Raw genomic sequence first — 17,767 nt, 5'->3', positions numbered from 1 at the left:
AAAAGGTTTTGTTTTTTTTTGGTTTCTTTTTTGAGAAAACACACCCCCCCCCCCCCCCCCCCCCCCCCCAAAAAAAAAAAAAAAAAAAAAACCCGTACTGATATAGAAGGTATATTGAATATTTCCTGTCATTAATACATTTAATGTAACATATTAGCAGGACAATATTCCATATTTTACGTTTTTGTAGTTTTTGTAGGAATAATAAATCTGCTGATATTTCAATTAAGAAACTAACGATGATTGTGGTTCACAAAAACGTGCGAAGCAAATTTTAAGTATGGATTACTACTACAACTATTAATTACTACTACTTTTACTATTCTAAATTAAGACATAATTAGTTTTGGTAACCAAAAATTTAAAAGCCAAAGACAATGTGCAGCAAATCCGTGGGGGGAGAGATTATTTAATTATTAGAACTTCATAATTAACAAGTTGGTCCACACTACTGCGTGCAACGTAGTAATTTTACATTTAAAATGACAATCTCATCTTGATTTTGTTGTTGTAAAAATGCTGTATTCTTCTACTCAAACTAACGTAATCCATTACAGTATTTTAGAAATCTGAAGGGCCGGTGAAGTACTAAATAATTATCTTGGTAAAAATGCTCAAAGATAAACAGGTTTTACAGGTTTGCTGCAATGCATCCTAGATGGCAGGCTGTCAAGACAGAGACAGAGTCATTTCTCATTCGACTCTTGAGTGTCCACTAACGGTTGGTCGTGCTCTGCTGCACACACAATCTTCCTCTTGACCTTCTTGTTGGATGAAATGATAAAGAAGGGGCTGAGGGAGGCATAGCAGGAGGAGAAGAACACCCTCATGTCAGCCACTACTGGTGAAACCTTTGATACCGTCAACATGTAGATCCAGATCACATTATCAATGCCAAAGAACACAACGTAGAGAACCACCAGGATCACCACAGTTTTAGCCGCTCTAGTTTCTGCCCTGCTGCCATGAGAGCGACGGATCCCTTTCACCTGTTCGCTGTGGCGGTGCAGGAGCAGGAGGATGTACCCGCTGGAGCCCAACATCAGGGCTACAAATGCAAAATCCCTCCCAGAGACGGCTACTCCGTTAATAACATAGGACATATTATCTCTGAAGTCCACATGACAGAAGCCGAGGTTGAGGGTGAATGCAGGGATGGTGCCGTTACGTGGAGCCATGGAGAAAAACGGAGCTGCAATGCAAATGGCCATATTAAGGAGCCACAATGCTGCAAAGGTCGGAAGGACCAGAGAGGGAAGCACAGGTTTCAGCTTGGACAATCTGGGCCCTGCAGGGGCTATTGTCATGGCTTGAAATACGCTGAGCATGCAGGTGATGCACACAGACAAGGCCCGTCCAATGCGATAGGCGTAGATCACCACCTTACAACCAGGGTCATTCAGAAGATCCTTCAACCCAAACACAGTCATGGTCTGTGGCACACAACGAGTCAGCAATAGCATCAGGTTGGCGAAGGCAAGGTGGCAAAGGATCATGTCCACAGGAAGGAGCTTTGGTTCAGTACAGATTATGCTGGCGTACGCCAGAAGCACAACAACGTTCCCCAATATGCCCAGGCCTGTTTGCAAGAGGAAGGAGACCCCTTTGATGGTCACACAGAGATCCATACCACCAAGACCTGCATGAGACGAGGTTTAAACAGTAGGCATGACAAAAACATCTGATGCAAACCACATAAATGTTAGATCATGTGAAACAAACCTCAGTAATCCAAACCTGATAGACCTTACTCTAGCTTGAAGCTGTGGATAAAAAGCAAAAGTATTTTAGTAAACAGGCTGCCAAATAGCCTGTGAGAGACAATTTATAATCCTCAAGGTCCCTCAAGACTGCTGGCCACGATTCAGCTCACAGTTTGGCAAATTAACGCAATAAGCTAACTTTGACTCACATTGTCTCAGAGGAATAGAGTCACAAATGAAACACTTGACTTATAATACAATAACGGCTAGTATAAACTGGGAAGCTTACAGAGTGATTTATCCAGATCGCCCTGTTACTATAATTTATTAATGAACACATTTCTGAATTTCTGAACACAGGAGGATATTGTTAAAACTATCTTATGTGTCAGGAATAAAATAAATGATTTATTTTTAGAGGTAGCCATCAAATAAGTTGAAGCGTTGGTATTTTATCTCACCCTCAGTATGAAAAATAAGGTGGGTAGTACTTACAATTACTCAGTTACATTTATTCGAGCAACTTATCTGAAAAAGTGGTACTTTTCACTGTAGTTTTAACCTACTCATATTTTATACTTGAGTGTTTTATTAGTGAATATTATTGTTATAATACTCATAAATTCCTGGTTAAAATTTCTGGATACTCCACTCAGAATGAGTAATTTTTCTGAATAATGAACAAATATATTTTAAACCAAAAATACATGAGACTGATACAAACCTATAGTTTATGTTAAAGGGAGACACACTTGTTTTAATATAAGCTTTGCTGTTTTAATGTTATTTTCCATTTGCTGAGCCTGTTAAGACATTTGGAGATTAATTAGATACACTAAACGCCATATATTGTTAATGGATGCACTTAGACGAAAGCATTAGCTTCCTCGGTTTCATAGGGAGAAATTGATTTGGAAACATGTTTTTTCTGCCTTAATATTTATTTTGTAATTATGTCATTTATTAAAATTTTTTCTTTCAGTTTCTTTAAGTTACCAGAATTTGCACATATCTTCATGTAGTTATTTTTCCTATCCAATGGCATTATTGTAAAATATTAAATCAGGTGTTATGATCAGGTACTCGGTACTTAAGGAGCATTTTTACCAAATAGCTACTTTTTTACCTTTACTTCAGTAAAAATATATTGAATATATTGAGTGCTAGTCATCATGAATACAACATTTAGGGTATGAACGTCATGAACTTTCTGACATTGAACAAAATCGTCTTGTAGTGGACACAATAAATCAAAAACGATAAGTAAATAGTTATAAAAGGTACATATAGAAATGTGTGTGTGTTTTAATAAAGAGTTCCTTTATAAATAAATACATTTTCAGCAATAAAATTATGTGTAAAATATTTGAATCACTTTAAGATTAATCTTTGCTAAAATAATTGCTTGTCTTTTATTAAAACAACTTAGCTGTGCTGTTTTATGTAACCATATGACCAGTTCAACTGTTTTTCATGCCTCCAATTTTGTTTTGTTCCTACAAAAATTGCTTTTCACTTTCTACAAAACCAGAGAGAGAAAGAAAACACAGTTAACCAACAGGGGAACAAAGCAGTGTGTAGTTTTGTTTACAACCATTAGTTTTTACGAAAGAACATATGGTGCTTTGTTGTGTGCTCTTTTCTGACTTCATGTCTAGAGAGCATATTAAGAGACACAGAGGAGCAGGACAATTAACTGCAGGTATGTAACAATGCCTGTTTGCAGTAATTAGGGGCAGAAGCAAATATGGTCAGTATTAATTTAAAATGCAAGCCTCCACAGTTTGAAGTGCACCTAAGGGTTTCTTTCAGTGTAAGTGGAGAATAGCATATGAGCTGCATGTTTTCCTCTAACTGCACAGAGAGTTCAGGGTCCATCAGCTGGAACAGTCGCTTTGAATGCTTACTGTTTCTTAGGATGGTTGTTTTTCTCACAGGAGTCTTCCATGGAATAAATCATCATTAGAGAAAGTCTCTTCCTTAGCGTTCTTTTTCACATGTTTACATGTTCAGTGAGTTAATTAAAACGGCATGTTGAAGCTTGTTCTCCTCAGGGGAATTTAACATGTCCTGTTTACTCCTATGTGACTTCAATAACATCGAGGCCCTTTCCTCCTGGCAAGTAATTTTTCTCTAATTGCCATCATAATTACTATATCAGAAAACATTTAATAATAATTAAATCTATTACAATGTACATTAGTGCGATTCAGTCGTCTTCAAATATGTTAAATTTCACAAACATAAAAAATCTAAATAGATTTCTTTCTTTTGCCAAAAAAGATAATTATTAGAAAAACCAATGTAACAGTTCAACCCACTAAAAGCTATTCTGAACACCAAAGAGGTGAGCAGTTAATCCAAAACTAGTATTCATGGAATAGTAACACAACTTCAACATATTCTTACTCAAGTAAGGTTGTAACAAGGGTGTTATAAAAAAGCCACTCTAGTCCTGAGTAAGTGATCGATCATCTGATTTGATACTTTACCATCAGACAGACAAAAAATATAGTTATATATCAGTTCTAGTATTTTGATGACCAATGTTAAAAGATGTTTACAAATAACACAAGTACAAAATAACAACTTAAGTAAAAGAAACACTACTCCATCAATTTTTGAATATTACAATTGAAACCAATTCTTTGTCTTAGAATAGGGTGAAGTGCTTCCAGTGACTCATGGTGTTTACCATATTATTATGACCTCTAAAAGGCAATAAAACTACTGGTAAAATATCCCCTCCTCCCTATCTACTCATTACTCAAGTGTTTGTAATGAGCTCATGTAACGACTTACTACCCACTTCTGCCAACAAATACTTCTTGTATGAAGTAAAAACATTTTAGGTGAAAAATAAACACCTTTGCAATCAACCGCATGCCATTTGTCCAAATACTGCATACAAGCTAAAAACTACTGAAAAACAGAAGCTTAGCAGTGTTTCTTCTTAGTATAATGGCTGAAGAAGTAAGTAAAATCCCATTTACAAAAATAAAGTAATATGTCTATAATTTGAAATCTAAAATTCTTTAAAAAAATGTTACCCAAAGTGAGACGTTAGTTTTTCCTTAAATTAACCCATAGATTAAACAATAACTAAAACCACATCACCTGCAGTTCTTCTTTTACTTGTGCCACTTTATTTATGTCAGGATATAAATTTAAAGGGGGAAGTCCAATGCAAAACATTCAACAGAGGTATTTTGAGGCATTTGTAGGGAAGTCCCTTTTTATTTCTGATTTGGCCACAACCAAGAGAAATCACCTAAAGACTCATGTCCAATTCCTTGCAGAGGTAAATTATGTCACCTACTTGCATTAATATGTCCATCCACAAATGTAAAGATTTATTGCCTTTGGACATATACCACAGCAATAAGTTGGATTTTAAGATATGTTCTTATTGGTAAAAACAAAAACAAAAACAAAACAAAACAACAAAAAAAACTAAACAAAACAAAAACAAATGTGGGGGGCTGATTACATTTCTGACAGTTAAGAGGATTCTGGATGTAACTTGTTTTATATCTCTCCTCTGGGGGGCACTGTGGTATTGAAAGGTAACTGAGCCTTTAATGTAACCTGCAATTCATTTAAAAATGATTGAAGGAATCTAAATTAATGCATTATTAAAGCAGATGGTGTTTATAAAAAAAAAGTATTTAGAGACTAATTGGAAAAATAAAAAATAAGACGTAATAGTATGTAACAAAATCATTTCCACTTAATGAAACATAGACATTGATAAATTATCTGATCATTTTTTACACTAAAACATTGCTCTAATATGTTCTTCCTCTCGCTACCATCTTGCTGTCAGCTCTAAGTGTTTTGCACAATATAAATGAGAACAATCAGTGGCTTCTTCATGTTAATCTGGTCTGTCTAAACCAAGTGAGAGGACAGAATCAGTCATCTGAATTGATCTCAAGTAATTGGAGGCTGAGGGAAGAGAAGTCAATGGACCATGCAAAGCAGAACCAACAGCTGCTACCTGTCTCCAGGTATAAAGAAAGAAAAAGCCTACTGACTTCATGAGGGATCACTGTCTGTCAGGCACAAGTTCAGCTTCACAGCTCTCAGCCTTCCTTACCTGCCATCAGGTGGGATTTTAACTTCCACCAAAGGTTATTTTCTGAGACCATCTTGAATAACTTTAATCATTCAACATTTTGACAATATGATTGAATGATTTTCTATCTTTATTTATTGTTTTCCCTCTCTGCAGGAATGCCATCTAATGTGAATGTCCGTGGGATGCTCTTTCTGTCGCTCACCGTTGTTGGAGTTCCTGGGAACATGGCGGTCATTGTTGCCTTCCTCCTTCTTGTCCTCCAAGAGAGCTGGCTCCTTGCAGCAGATGCCATCGTCCTGCATCTGTCCTGCACCAACCTGCTGGTGGTGCTTGTACGCTGTCTGATGGAGACGCTGGCCTCCTTCCACCTGGCCAATGTCTTTGGAGACGTTGGCTGCAAAGGTGTGATCTTCATCTACAGAACGTCCAGGGCCCTCTCTATCTGGCTCACCTTTCTCCTTAGTGCGTATCAATGTTTGAGTATTGCCCCTCCTGGATCAAAATGGGGCTCTGTCCGCATCTTAGTGGCCCAGAATTTACCAATTGTGTTCCTCTTCCTCTGGGTCCTCCATACTAGCACGAGTGCAGGGGCCATATTGTTCTCTGTGAGCTCCAAGAATGACACTGCTGTGACAACAAGCGCCGTCAACGTGGAATTCTGTTATGTGAATTTCCCATCAGATATCATCAAAGAGGTTTATGGGGCGATACAAGTGAGTAGAGATGTGGTGCCTATGGCCCTCATGACTCTAACCAGCCTTATCATTCTTGTTCTCCTCTACAAACACAGCCAGCACCTCAAGGGGCTCCGTGGCGCTGGCCATGCTGGTTCAGGGACCTGCGGTTCCAAGCAGCGGGCTGCTAAAGTCGTAGTTGTGCTCGTGACCATTTATGTTGTTCTTTATGGGGTTGATAACGGTCTTTGGGTGTACACGCTCACTGTGAGGCACACAATGAGCTCCTCGCTGATCTCTGACCTGCGTGTGTTCTTCGCCTCGCTGTACGCAGCGCTGAGCCCTCTGGTTATCATCGCGTCTAACAGGAAGGTGAACAGCAGGCTGAGGTGTGTAGCACAGGAAAAGCCTTTGCTGGGAAAAACGGCTCACCTTCGTTCTATATGAGGGCAATCTGGGACGGTCGATTGCACACATGGCTGGAGGTGAAACCGAAGCTGAGATGAAACTGAGCTTTTCTGATATCTGGGTCATGTGTAGGTTATTCTGTTGAAATCACACTTTCTGACAAGAATTACTTTATCTCTGCTAGTACATTCTAGAGTTGAATTTTTTTGGAGTTTTTTTTAAGGAGTTGTTAAGCAAGTTGTAGCTCTGTAAAATAACAACAAAAAAGAGATCACGTCAACTTTTTTTTTTTCCAATATTATGATTTCTAGATGTTTGACAACCATCATTCAATACTGATTAGATCATCACCTTACCCCAGCAGTAATGTTTACCCCAGCAGTAATGTGAAAGACTAATGGCAGGACACATAAAAACTATAATACAAAATCCAGACACTAATTTCTCAACTTTAAAACAACCATTAGAATGGTGTTGTTTAAAAAAATGAATATCTTCCATTTGTTTTATTGGAGCCAATAGCTCAGTGACATCATTTTTATTTAAAATTTGGGAAAAATTGATCAATGGTGTATATAATTAAACAAAAATGTTAATTTTATTCAAGCACATACCTATAAAAAATAAGAGTAGAGAATTGGAACTTTTCTCCTATAATTTTTTAAAATTTTCTGGCACTGTATTTGACATTATGTGTCCTTCCATATAAAAGAAAAATAGTGACAACTACATCTCTCCTGGTCTACCAGTGTGTTAATTTTCCTGGTTTATTTCTCATGTACCAGCAGTACAAATTATAGCCTGGTAATTCATTTCATGTTGCTGTCAAATAACTTCCAAGTCCCCATTTAGCCATGATTAAGCATTTGAATAGGATCTGGGAAATGTTCCGTGATAATCAGGCAGGTTAATTGCCACACTGAGATTTGGTTGAAAACCTGACTCCAAAAGTACATTCTTCATAGCTCAGTCATAAAATAAAATATTCATTCTCTTTTTTTTTTTGTTTTTTTTGTTTTTGAATGTGTCCTGTCTGGCAGAAAGGAGCGCTGGAATAATACATTCTAAAATGTTAATTTCACATTAATGAATTATTCCACTTATTTTCGAAAATGTCTATCTGAATCATATGTAAGCTGTACAATGTTGCAAAAGATGAAGAGTCACAAAATTGCATTTTATTGTAAGGTCTGGAGAGTTAACAGTTGATGTTGCAGTGAAATAAATTAGGAGTCATAATGTAATTGCTGCGACACAAGAGAATCAAGGACATAACAACCTCCGTCACTGACAGCCCAGAGACATAAAGTGGGGCTGCCAGCTCTCTGTTATCTTGCAGTAACTCTAAAGTGAAATCAGTGTCACACTTTTAATCTGCAGGTGAGGAGAGGGAGGATAAACCCTTGCAGTGCTTGTGCAGAACTGTTGCATTTACCAACAAGATGACATCAGCAATGAAGATCATTTAAAGGTCACATCAGAGAGTAACATTTACTTTTAATTTAAAAGTTTCGAATGTTAAAACCCCTCATATTTGCTCTAAAAGCTCTTTCTCCAGATGAGAAATCCCATGTGTTTTACTCTTCAAACCACTGAAATCTGATTGGCACTTTAAGACAGACTCCGGTGGAATGAAGGATAGAATACATGGATAGATTCGGGGCCCTGCAGCTGGAATGCTGGATGCCGATCTGTCCTTTCAGGACTTTCCTGTGAGGAGAAAAAAATAGTCAAATCATTAAAACAAAGAACAAGGACACAAGAACAGGTTCCATCAGGGTGTATGTTCAAGTGTCTGAGTCTGTGTGTGAAGCGTGAGTCAGGTAGGCCTCTCCCCGCACAAGACAAGACCTGTTGTCACGACTTTCTGTTTTTCTGAAGTCTTTTGAGCCTGGAGAATGCTGAAGGCAGTTTAACATGATCACACAAGCACAAATGCAACCTCCTACTAGCCTTCCATTTCTCACTGTAGGTTGTCTGTTTTTTTTCATTCCATCTTAATGTTAGATGGAAAACAGAATTTGCTGCCTTCTAAGCAAAACGTCCTGCATACAGAGAAATTAAAACCTTTAGGTTTTCAGTTTTAGTAAAACTGAAAACCTACAGGTGCATCTCATTTGTGTGAAGTTATGCAAAATATACAGATACAAACCTGTGCAAAAAAGCTGTCAGAACCGTCCAGAGTGTCTTGTTACACAAAAATCTCAAAATCCCGCCAGCTGATACCCCAGGACTGCTGCTGCGCCGCGCCTGACGCGAATCTGTTTACCTGCACCAGGTACAAATCTTTTTGTCCCTCTGTCCACCAATCGCAGAGCAGAAGAAGGGTTGAACCAACCCCCTTTTTTTTGCCTTGGAGCAAATCCACACCCTGATACAACTGAATGTTAACTCAGAAACAAACCCCGCAAAAAACTTTTACCAATTCACCAAAGTTGATGAAAAATGAATTTACAAGGTGCAACCAGTAGCAAAACACTGAAATAGCACCAAACAAGCAAGATGGAAATATATATATATATTCAGAAATCAATGTTTTTAGAATAACAACAAAAAAAGCATAGTGATTTTTATTCCTTTATTCCTATACTAAGTTTTAATTAATTGGATTGCAAAAAAGTAAAATGTTTAAATAACAAACAGTTGGAGCTTATTCCTATTTCACTAATTAACACATCCTAAAGTACATTTGGTTTTGTGCAAATGAGAGACTTGCTATAATAAGCTCTTTTTGAGTTCACTGATAACATCTCTGTTGTTTCCATTATTTGTCAAAAAGAAGCCTCAGACAGAAAATACTGTAGCAATTTTGTGCTGGTAGTTAAATCAACACAATGAAATGATCTTTGACTGCAGAACTGATAGAAAAGTCAAGAACTACATAGTAGAACTCGCATCTGTTATTTAAATATGCAAAACAGATAAAACACCTCAAAGTAATGTGCTCTAAAGTGACCCAATAGCTACCAGCAAATGTTTACAATTTTGATTCCTTTTTTGGAAAAAATAAATAAAATAAGATCCAGAGTTGACTGTGAGTCTTTCTCTTGCATCCACCTGGTTTAACTGATTTCCTCATACTCAAAGTCATGTTACAACTTGTCTGGAATGTTGCACTGCATGCAAGTAAGGAGGCTGTTCTGGAGCAAAATACAAAGCCAAAAAACTATTGAAAAGAAAATAGTCATAAGATAGTTGAATCTGCACATTGAAGCATTAACTAGTTCTAACTTCACCATTACGGTATGGGTAGGAAATAAGTCAAATTTGTATTAAATCGATGAAATATGGCCAGCTTGTAGGATTAAGCAGATGATTGATGGTGCTCTCATGGTTAAGCAATACCTACAGTAAAAGTAGCAACAGTCAGCAGACTATTAATTAAGCATAAAGGACAGTGAGAAACAACTTGCCTTGCTATTTTCAGAAATCTGTCACAGTCAATCCTAAAGTCATTAATTAAAATTTTGAACTGTAGATCTGTATTACAATTAAAAACTGTCTAAATCCTGATTTTTTTAGAACTCAAAATAGACTATGTTAGACTACAGTGAGGTATTCATATCCTGTAAGCTTCTTTTGCTGCCTCATTTTCCAGGATCATACTGTATTTAGCTTCATCCATTTCACCATCAATTCTGACTAGCGTTCCCATCTCTGCTTACGCCAGACATCCACACAGCTTGATGCTGCCACCACCATGTTTCACCATGTTCAAATTTATGTGAAGTTTTACTTTTTCACCAACAACTGAATTTTCAGTGGGATGTTCAAAGCTTGGGATACGGTTTTATAATCTAAAACTTCTTTAAACATTTTCACAGTTTTATTTTTAATCCATCTGCTTTGTATCCATAATGTCTTTAAGATGCTGTTTCTTCAATAATGTTCTTTAACAAACATTTCAGAGCTTCACAGAAGAGAAGATTAAATCACGCAATCACAAAATCAGTGACTTTTGGAAGCATGGAGTTGGATTTTATTTAGGGGTATCCAAATAAAGAGGTCCTAATACAAATACATGTTGCCCCTTATTGATTTTTTTTTGCAAAAAAAAAAAAAAAAGTGTAAACCATGTATTATTTTATTTCCACATCACAATTATGAGCTATTTTGTGTTGTTTAAATACATACATTCTTGAAATATAAAATACTTTGAAGTTTGTGGTTATAACATGACAAAATCCAATTTTATTTAGCAAAAAAATGTAAATAGTAAACCACTTGTATATCTACGCATGTAAAAATGATAAGGTAAAAATCTTGAATTTTCAATGGAAGCAGGAAGAGTGAAGCAATAAGACTGTCTGGAAACTCTCAGCTTAGTCATACAGTAAACACAGGACATGGTGAGAGTGGAATGATAGTCACCGTCCCCCCAATCAGAGAGTACATGCTCTGCTTCCCTAAAACTGCTTCTTATGAAGAAAGGAGAATAGCAAGAAAATGTTGAGTTAAAAAAAAAAAAAAGAAAAACAAGCACAGAGATGTTTGGAACTTCTGAAGAATAACTGAATATTTAAACTCTTTCACAAGCAATGTGGAGGGAAACATCTTGAAGTGGCGGAAATGAAAGCACAGACAAGCCCCGACTTGAACTAAAGCATCGGTGGTTGCTACGTCAATATTCTCTCAAAATGTGCACGTGATTTTTTCCCCCAAGTATTTTTATTTCATCTTCACACAGGTAATCTCTTTGAGATCAAGGCAATATTTTAAAGCAAAAGAGAGGAAAAAAGTGTGTCAGACCAAAACCAAGCTTCAACCAAACATCAGTTTGAGGGGATTAATATGTTGATAAGCCAATCCTGGGTCCCTAGGGGACTTTGAGTCATGCTGAAAGCTGTGAGAAGGCATAAATCCACATTTGAATCTATTTAAATGATTGTTTTTCAAAGGCGGGAGACAGAATGATTGCTCAGAGCACGTTTTTTTTAAAACTGAACCTAACTCAAGGAAGGATTGTGAAACAATCACATTTTGAAATTTTGGACATTTTGCTGAGTCATTCAGGAAATGCAGCAATATTACTTTACACAAACATAGTAAATGAGACATACAGGATTCTAATCCTTATCAACAATGCAGCATTTGTGCCTCTACATACATCAACTGCAGTGCAGTAAAAAATATTTGCCATCCTACGGATGTCTTACTTCTTCTTTTTGATACTTTACATTTTGTATAGTCAACCGCATTACAAGACAAAAAACAAAAGCAGTTTTAAAATTATGATTTTTTTTTAATTAAGGGAAAGTTAAGCCAACCTTTGTAAAGAAATAGTTTGAGCTAAACATGATTGATCACATCTTTTGAAAATCTGAGCCTACTTTCACTACCCACATGAAGACCTGATTTCTGCTAGAATCAATAAATCACAAATAATCAATCTGCCTGACAACATGAAGTATAAGCTGCAAGATCTCAAAAAAATCAATTCAAAATGTCCTAATCTAAAGAAAATCAAGAGCAGATTAGAAACAAAGCAATTGCATCTGTCAGTCTGGAAAGAATTACAAAGCCATTTCTTTGGTTTTGGGTCCCCACAGAATAACAGTGAGAGCCATTATCCACAAATGGGGAAAATATGGAAATTAACCTTCCCAGGTGTAGCCTGTCAACAAAAATTACCCCAACTGTGCATCAAATATTCATCCAGGAGGTCATTAAGGCATCCATAAAAACATTTAAACCACTGGAGGCATCACTTGGGTTGATATTCAACAGTTAGGATGAGACCAGACAGGAATGGCTTCAACACTGCTGAACAAAAAAAAAAAAAAGAAAACACAAAGGCTTGTCTCACATTTGCTAAAAAACTTTCTTGATGATCCTCAAAGCTTTTGGGAAATATTCTGTGGACTGATAAAACAAAACTGGAGCATTTTGGAAGTTGTGTGTCTCATTACATTGAACATAAAACTAACACATCATTTCAGAAAAAAAAAAGAACAAAATCTAACCAAAAATGGTAATAGTTTGAGGTTGTATACTTTCCAGCTTCAAGACCATAATTGATGGACATTTTAATTTCTGCCCTCTATCAAAAAAAAAGTCCACCTGTCATTTAAGATCAAACAAACTTGTTCTCTGCAAGACAACAATGATCCAAAGCATACTGACATGTCTGCCTCTTAGTGGCTCCAAGATAAACAAAATGAAGATTTCTGAATGGCCTATACTTAAGATCTTTTGAGCGTAGTATGCCCTTGAACAGTCAATTCATGCTTAAAAATCCTCTGTTGTGGATTCAATTATTTAATTATGCAAGAAAGACTGGATCGAAAATTCTTCATTGCAAAAGACTGTGATTATAAGTTATCTTAAATGCTTGTTTGCAATTGTTGCTGCAAAAGAGGCACAAATTTTGACAGGTTTAGGAGGTCATCACTTCTTGACCCATGTAGAGCTAGGTGTGTTTGTGTAGCTTGATTCCTTAATAGATGAAAACTGTGTTTTATAATAACTAATTTTACTGGAATGATACAACAAAGACAGCAAAGGCTAAAGAAATCCGTTAGGGGACAGAACAGTTTTTTCAGCAATATTTCATAGAGTTTGGTTTTTATGTAATGCAAAGTAAGTGATGCTGTTGTGAAGTACAGTCAAACTTCAAATAAGTAGTGCTGACACAGACAATCCAATTCCCACAAATAAATGAGAAAACAAACAAAACACATTTTACTCATATAAAACTCACATGTGTATGGCATTTTTCTTTTTCCTGTTATGTTGTTATAATTCTGAAATATAATTGTATTCTGTAGAATGGAGCTATGTTCTGGAGCAGTGGCTCAACAACCTTACAGAGTGTATGAGAGAGTGAGATGATAAAGCCTGGGGCTCTAAAACAATGATGCACTATGGCAACAGGAAAAAAAAAACAGGAGTGGCTTCATTTTAATCCACCAGAAAAGAAAAAATTAAAACATTACTATAAATGCTTTCCAAAGAAATGTGGGCCATTTATCAGAAAGAGATAGCTCAGAGTTTGAAAGTGGGATTCTTTTAGGACATTCTCACCAGTTCACGTTTAATCTGCAACAACACCTTTTGCAACATCTTCAGTTTGATGAAACAGAGACTAGTTTTCCAGTTAAATGTTAGTGTGGAGCTAAAGCAGTGGTTATCTGATATATTAAAATATTTCAAACTCAAAATTATAATGCAAGCACTGTTTTTTATAAACATTATTAACTTGGAGTTTATGGTTACATTGATTAATCAAAAATTTTATTACTATAAAAAATTTATTACTGTAAATAATATACAACAAGATAAATGCCCACTCCTAGTTCAAACATGAGAGGAAAATGTTTGTAAACTTATTTTGCTTTGATGAGACAGATTGACAAACTCGGAAGGGTCAACAAACAGTTTATTTCTGTCACTTTTCCTACATCTTAAGAATGTGGCAGCCATATTGGATTTGAGTTTTGAGTCACATTGTGATTAAGGACTTTTAAAGTCTGAATTCATACTGATTGGTATGAGAAAACAACTTCAACTTACAAATATGAAATAATATAGACTTTAATGAAAATAAGCATCTGCTGCAAAGGTTAAGTCTCTTTAAAGGCTTAGAAATACTTCTGAATCTGGTGTTGGTATGATGCAGTAGAAGTCCTGATCAGACTTGCAAAACTTTCCTTGTAGATAAGGTTTACATAACCTATTTTTAACACCCCTTCATTATATCTGAACTACATATTCAAGACTAATGGCAACACTCGCTAGCAACAGTATTCAGTACTTATTCAAGGCGACATGCATGCCGCTCTAACAGCCATAGTAAAAACATCTTCCTATATTTGTTGTGATTTTTTGGCAATTCTAACTCCCTAATTTACAGAATGCTTCCCAAAAATATAATATTGGATGACAAGATAATTTACATGTAAATGTGTTTTAGGAAAAAAAAAGAAAAAAAAAAACCCCGACACATTTACAAACTAACTTTTAGCATCTGACAAAATCTGATGCTAATGGTTGTTCTCATGTTCATGTAAAGACTTCGGACACATTGAACATGTTTAATATTATGGCCTGCTTTTCCACTCTAAATGGTAAAAAAGAAACATAATCCTTTTTCTCAGCTGGACTGCTTTGTCTGGACTTTTGTTTTAAAGCTGTGGGATATTGGAGCCTCATTAAATGAATCATAAAACCATTTTTTACACTTCAGGTAGGATTAGGTTTCCGCTTTACAAGACCCTGTCCATTTCTCATGTTAGAGGAACCTGTAGTATGTTGTTACAGTTGATGGGGTCAAATTTAGAGTTGAGACATGCATAATGTAACTTTTCTCATACAATTTGATGAGAACAGCAGAAAACTACAGTTTGATTAATGCATTTTCCCAGATTATAGAATACATTTCTCCTTTCCTCTTTTGTAACTCAGATTTTGAAACTGTAAAAATAAACAGAACCATAAATCAAAAATAAACCTCTTTTTTGTGTGTTACATTTACCCTGTAACAGGAAGGATCTTGCCCTTTATCTCGATCATCTTGCCCCCTAAATGCCACAAAGGTGGAATTTTCCATGAACTCCTTCCCTAAGTTTACTGTGGAATTCAGACAAGATTCAGCAAGCCCTGCAGAGCTCGGCATCTCTGCAAGTAACCGTGTGCTGAAGTGCTTGTGAACGTCATGCCCACCTCCTTAATTCTGCCTTTGGGGGGTTTGTTAGGCTATTACTCAAAGAGCAACTCTCTCCTGTAGCGTGGGTAGTTGTTTAGTCGATTGTTGGGTTTCTGGAGTGGGCTGTTTCAGGGATCAGTAATCTCTGCAGTGAGCTCTGTTTGTCTTGCCTACTAACTCATAAATGTAGTTCTTCGCTTAAGGCTGAAGTACAGGATAATTTTAAAACAGAATTAAATCTATTCATTCGACTAAGTGACTCTCAAAACAGGGGAGTGAATTGGTATAAATCTAAAGCTAAAACTGCAGGGAGACATTTATGACTGCTCTATTAAACTGCTGCAGATTGCAATCTGTGCATCAAAGTAACAGAGCTTGTAAAGTTATACAACATGGGGCATGTGCTAACAAAACGGCTGCGCATATCTTCCCACTAACACCCTTCACACAGGTGTGGAAAGTGAATGATAATGCGTGGAGGAAATGGCAAGAACAAAATGTCTCTTTGGAAAACAAAACCCACCGAAAACAGTAATTTGAGGCATATAGTTTTAGGAAATGCATAAACAAACTCCGCAAAGTCAATTTGACGCATATGAGATGACAAATTGTTTAGAGATAAAAGATGTTGTTTTATTGAGCGTTACTCCAACGCTCTATGAAATATTGAGTCTCTCTGAGAGTTTTCATGAAAAGCAGTGTCACTCCTCCCAGATAAAGCTGAATAATAGATCTTATGGATCCTCTGTGGATCATACGGCTACCGTCAGTGTAATTACAGAAGACTATTGAGTTTCTTTTTTCTTTTTTACTAGTAAGAGTTTAACAAGTTTAAATTTCCAAATACTGCCTCAGAAAGTAAAAGCTGTCTCACAGAGTTTGGGGTAATGGTTCAGAAAAAAGCTAAGCAAGCTGAATTTTCACTTTTTTGTTGATATGAAACTGATCAGAAAACAACTCGGGCTGTGCACGTCTGAACGTTTTTGTACATTTAGGACAGAGTGCCACCTGTTGAAGTTTTTAGGGTATTTCATCCATTACTTCCATCCATCCATCCATCCATTTTCTGAACACCCTTGTCCCTCAGTGGGGTCGGGAGGGGTGCTGGTGCCTATCTCCAGCTAACGTTCCGGGCGAGAGGCGGGGTACATCCTGGACAGGTCGCCAGTCTGTCGCAGGGCAATCCATTACTTCCATTTCTCTTTAATTTTTAAAATATTTTATGCAAGGACCCATGCGGGAGAAAACATGCCATCTATTATTTCTCAAATAAAGTATGAGTATAAAAGCATAAAACCAGCTTTAGTCAGATAGAGTACTGAAATGGTTGTATTACAGTTGGCAGTTACTGGGTCCTGTTGATAATACACATTTCACTAGTAAGGACCACGCAATAATGATAAGTTCAGAAGTTTGTTAAAGTAGGAGTTGAAAGGTTTGATTGTCTGGATGTGGAGATGGGTCATCTGGAGAGACTCAGAGGTTCCGTCTTCAGGAAGCTGCTGTTCCAATCAGTGTGTGTGCATGGTAGATGGTTGAATTGGTTTGGAAATTACTAACATCTGTCTTCTGTAAAGACTTAGGCTTAAAATGTTCCTTTCTGGAAAAAAAAGCTTAGGCTTTTTTCTTCTCTCTCCAAACACAAAAACATAACAATTTGCTTCAAATCCTAAAATTGGATCCTTTAGGAGGAAAAAATTCCAGTCAGAAATTATGTGAAGTGGAATAAGACAAATGAAATGTAATTTAGTTAACAACTGCTAAAGATTTTAGAGTATGCAACAGAACTATGATGGCATGGTTTTAATCAAAGTATATTCGCACAAGTTGAAATGGTCCAGTCTAAGTCCACACCCAAATTTGATTGAAAAAAATGGAAAAGTAAAATTGCGACATTTAGATGTGATGTTAACCAAGATTCTGCATGCAATTACAGTGAGATTAATCAATCTTTCTCTGGATATGCAAAGTAAGTATAGATCTCAGAAAACTTGTTGCTGTAACTGCGCTGAAAAAACTGTTCTTGATAATAAAAAAATGCAGCCTAAATATAAATGGACAGCACACTTTCCATTTTTTAATATGAAAAAAAATATCATCTTACATTTCCTCCACAATTAAGCAATACTTTGTGTCAGTCTGTCACATAAAATCCCAATAAATTCTTTTAAAGTTGGTGGTTCTAAAAAGATGTGACTACTTTTTCAAAGTACTTCAGCAAAGGAACAAGATGAAAATAAAATCTTCTCATCTTTCA

At 36.4% G+C, this 17,767-nt stretch overlaps 2 protein-coding genes across 2 annotated transcripts; one reads left to right on the top strand and one right to left on the bottom strand.

The window, feature by feature from the left end:
- Window positions 1-481: 481 nt before the first annotated feature.
- On the bottom strand, window positions 482-1,844 carry ora1 (olfactory receptor class A related 1). The gene has a single exon (XM_015022716.1). The coding sequence runs from the start codon at window positions 1,626-1,628 to the stop codon at window positions 687-689; it is 942 nt and encodes a 313-aa protein (XP_014878202.1). The 5' UTR covers window positions 1,629-1,844; the 3' UTR covers window positions 482-686.
- Window positions 1,845-5,465: 3,621 nt separating this feature from the next.
- Window positions 5,466-7,326, top strand: ora2 (olfactory receptor class A related 2). Its single transcript, XM_015022715.1, has 2 exons — window positions 5,466-5,812; window positions 5,938-7,326. Exon 2 carries the CDS (start codon window positions 5,940-5,942, stop codon window positions 6,903-6,905), a length of 966 nt encoding a protein of 321 aa, XP_014878201.1. The 5' UTR covers window positions 5,466-5,812; window positions 5,938-5,939; the 3' UTR covers window positions 6,906-7,326.
- Window positions 7,327-17,767: the final 10,441 nt, after the last annotated feature.

The sequence above is a fragment of the Poecilia latipinna genome, unplaced genomic scaffold (genome assembly GCF_001443285.1).
Source record: "Poecilia latipinna isolate Pla-1442-1.1 unplaced genomic scaffold, P_latipinna-1.0 Scaffold3084, whole genome shotgun sequence".
Taxonomy (NCBI): domain Eukaryota; kingdom Metazoa; phylum Chordata; class Actinopteri; order Cyprinodontiformes; family Poeciliidae; genus Poecilia; species Poecilia latipinna.
This window is presented reverse-complemented; position numbering and strand designations above follow the sequence as displayed.

What these genes read in the sequence shown, in the direction of transcription:
- ora1 (XM_015022716.1), bottom strand. Translation starts at nt 1,628, where the DNA reads ATGGATCTCTGTGTGACCATCAAAGGGGTCTCCTTCCTCTTGCAAACA.
- ora2 (XM_015022715.1), top strand. Translation starts at nt 5,940, where the DNA reads ATGCCATCTAATGTGAATGTCCGTGGGATGCTCTTTCTGTCGCTCACC.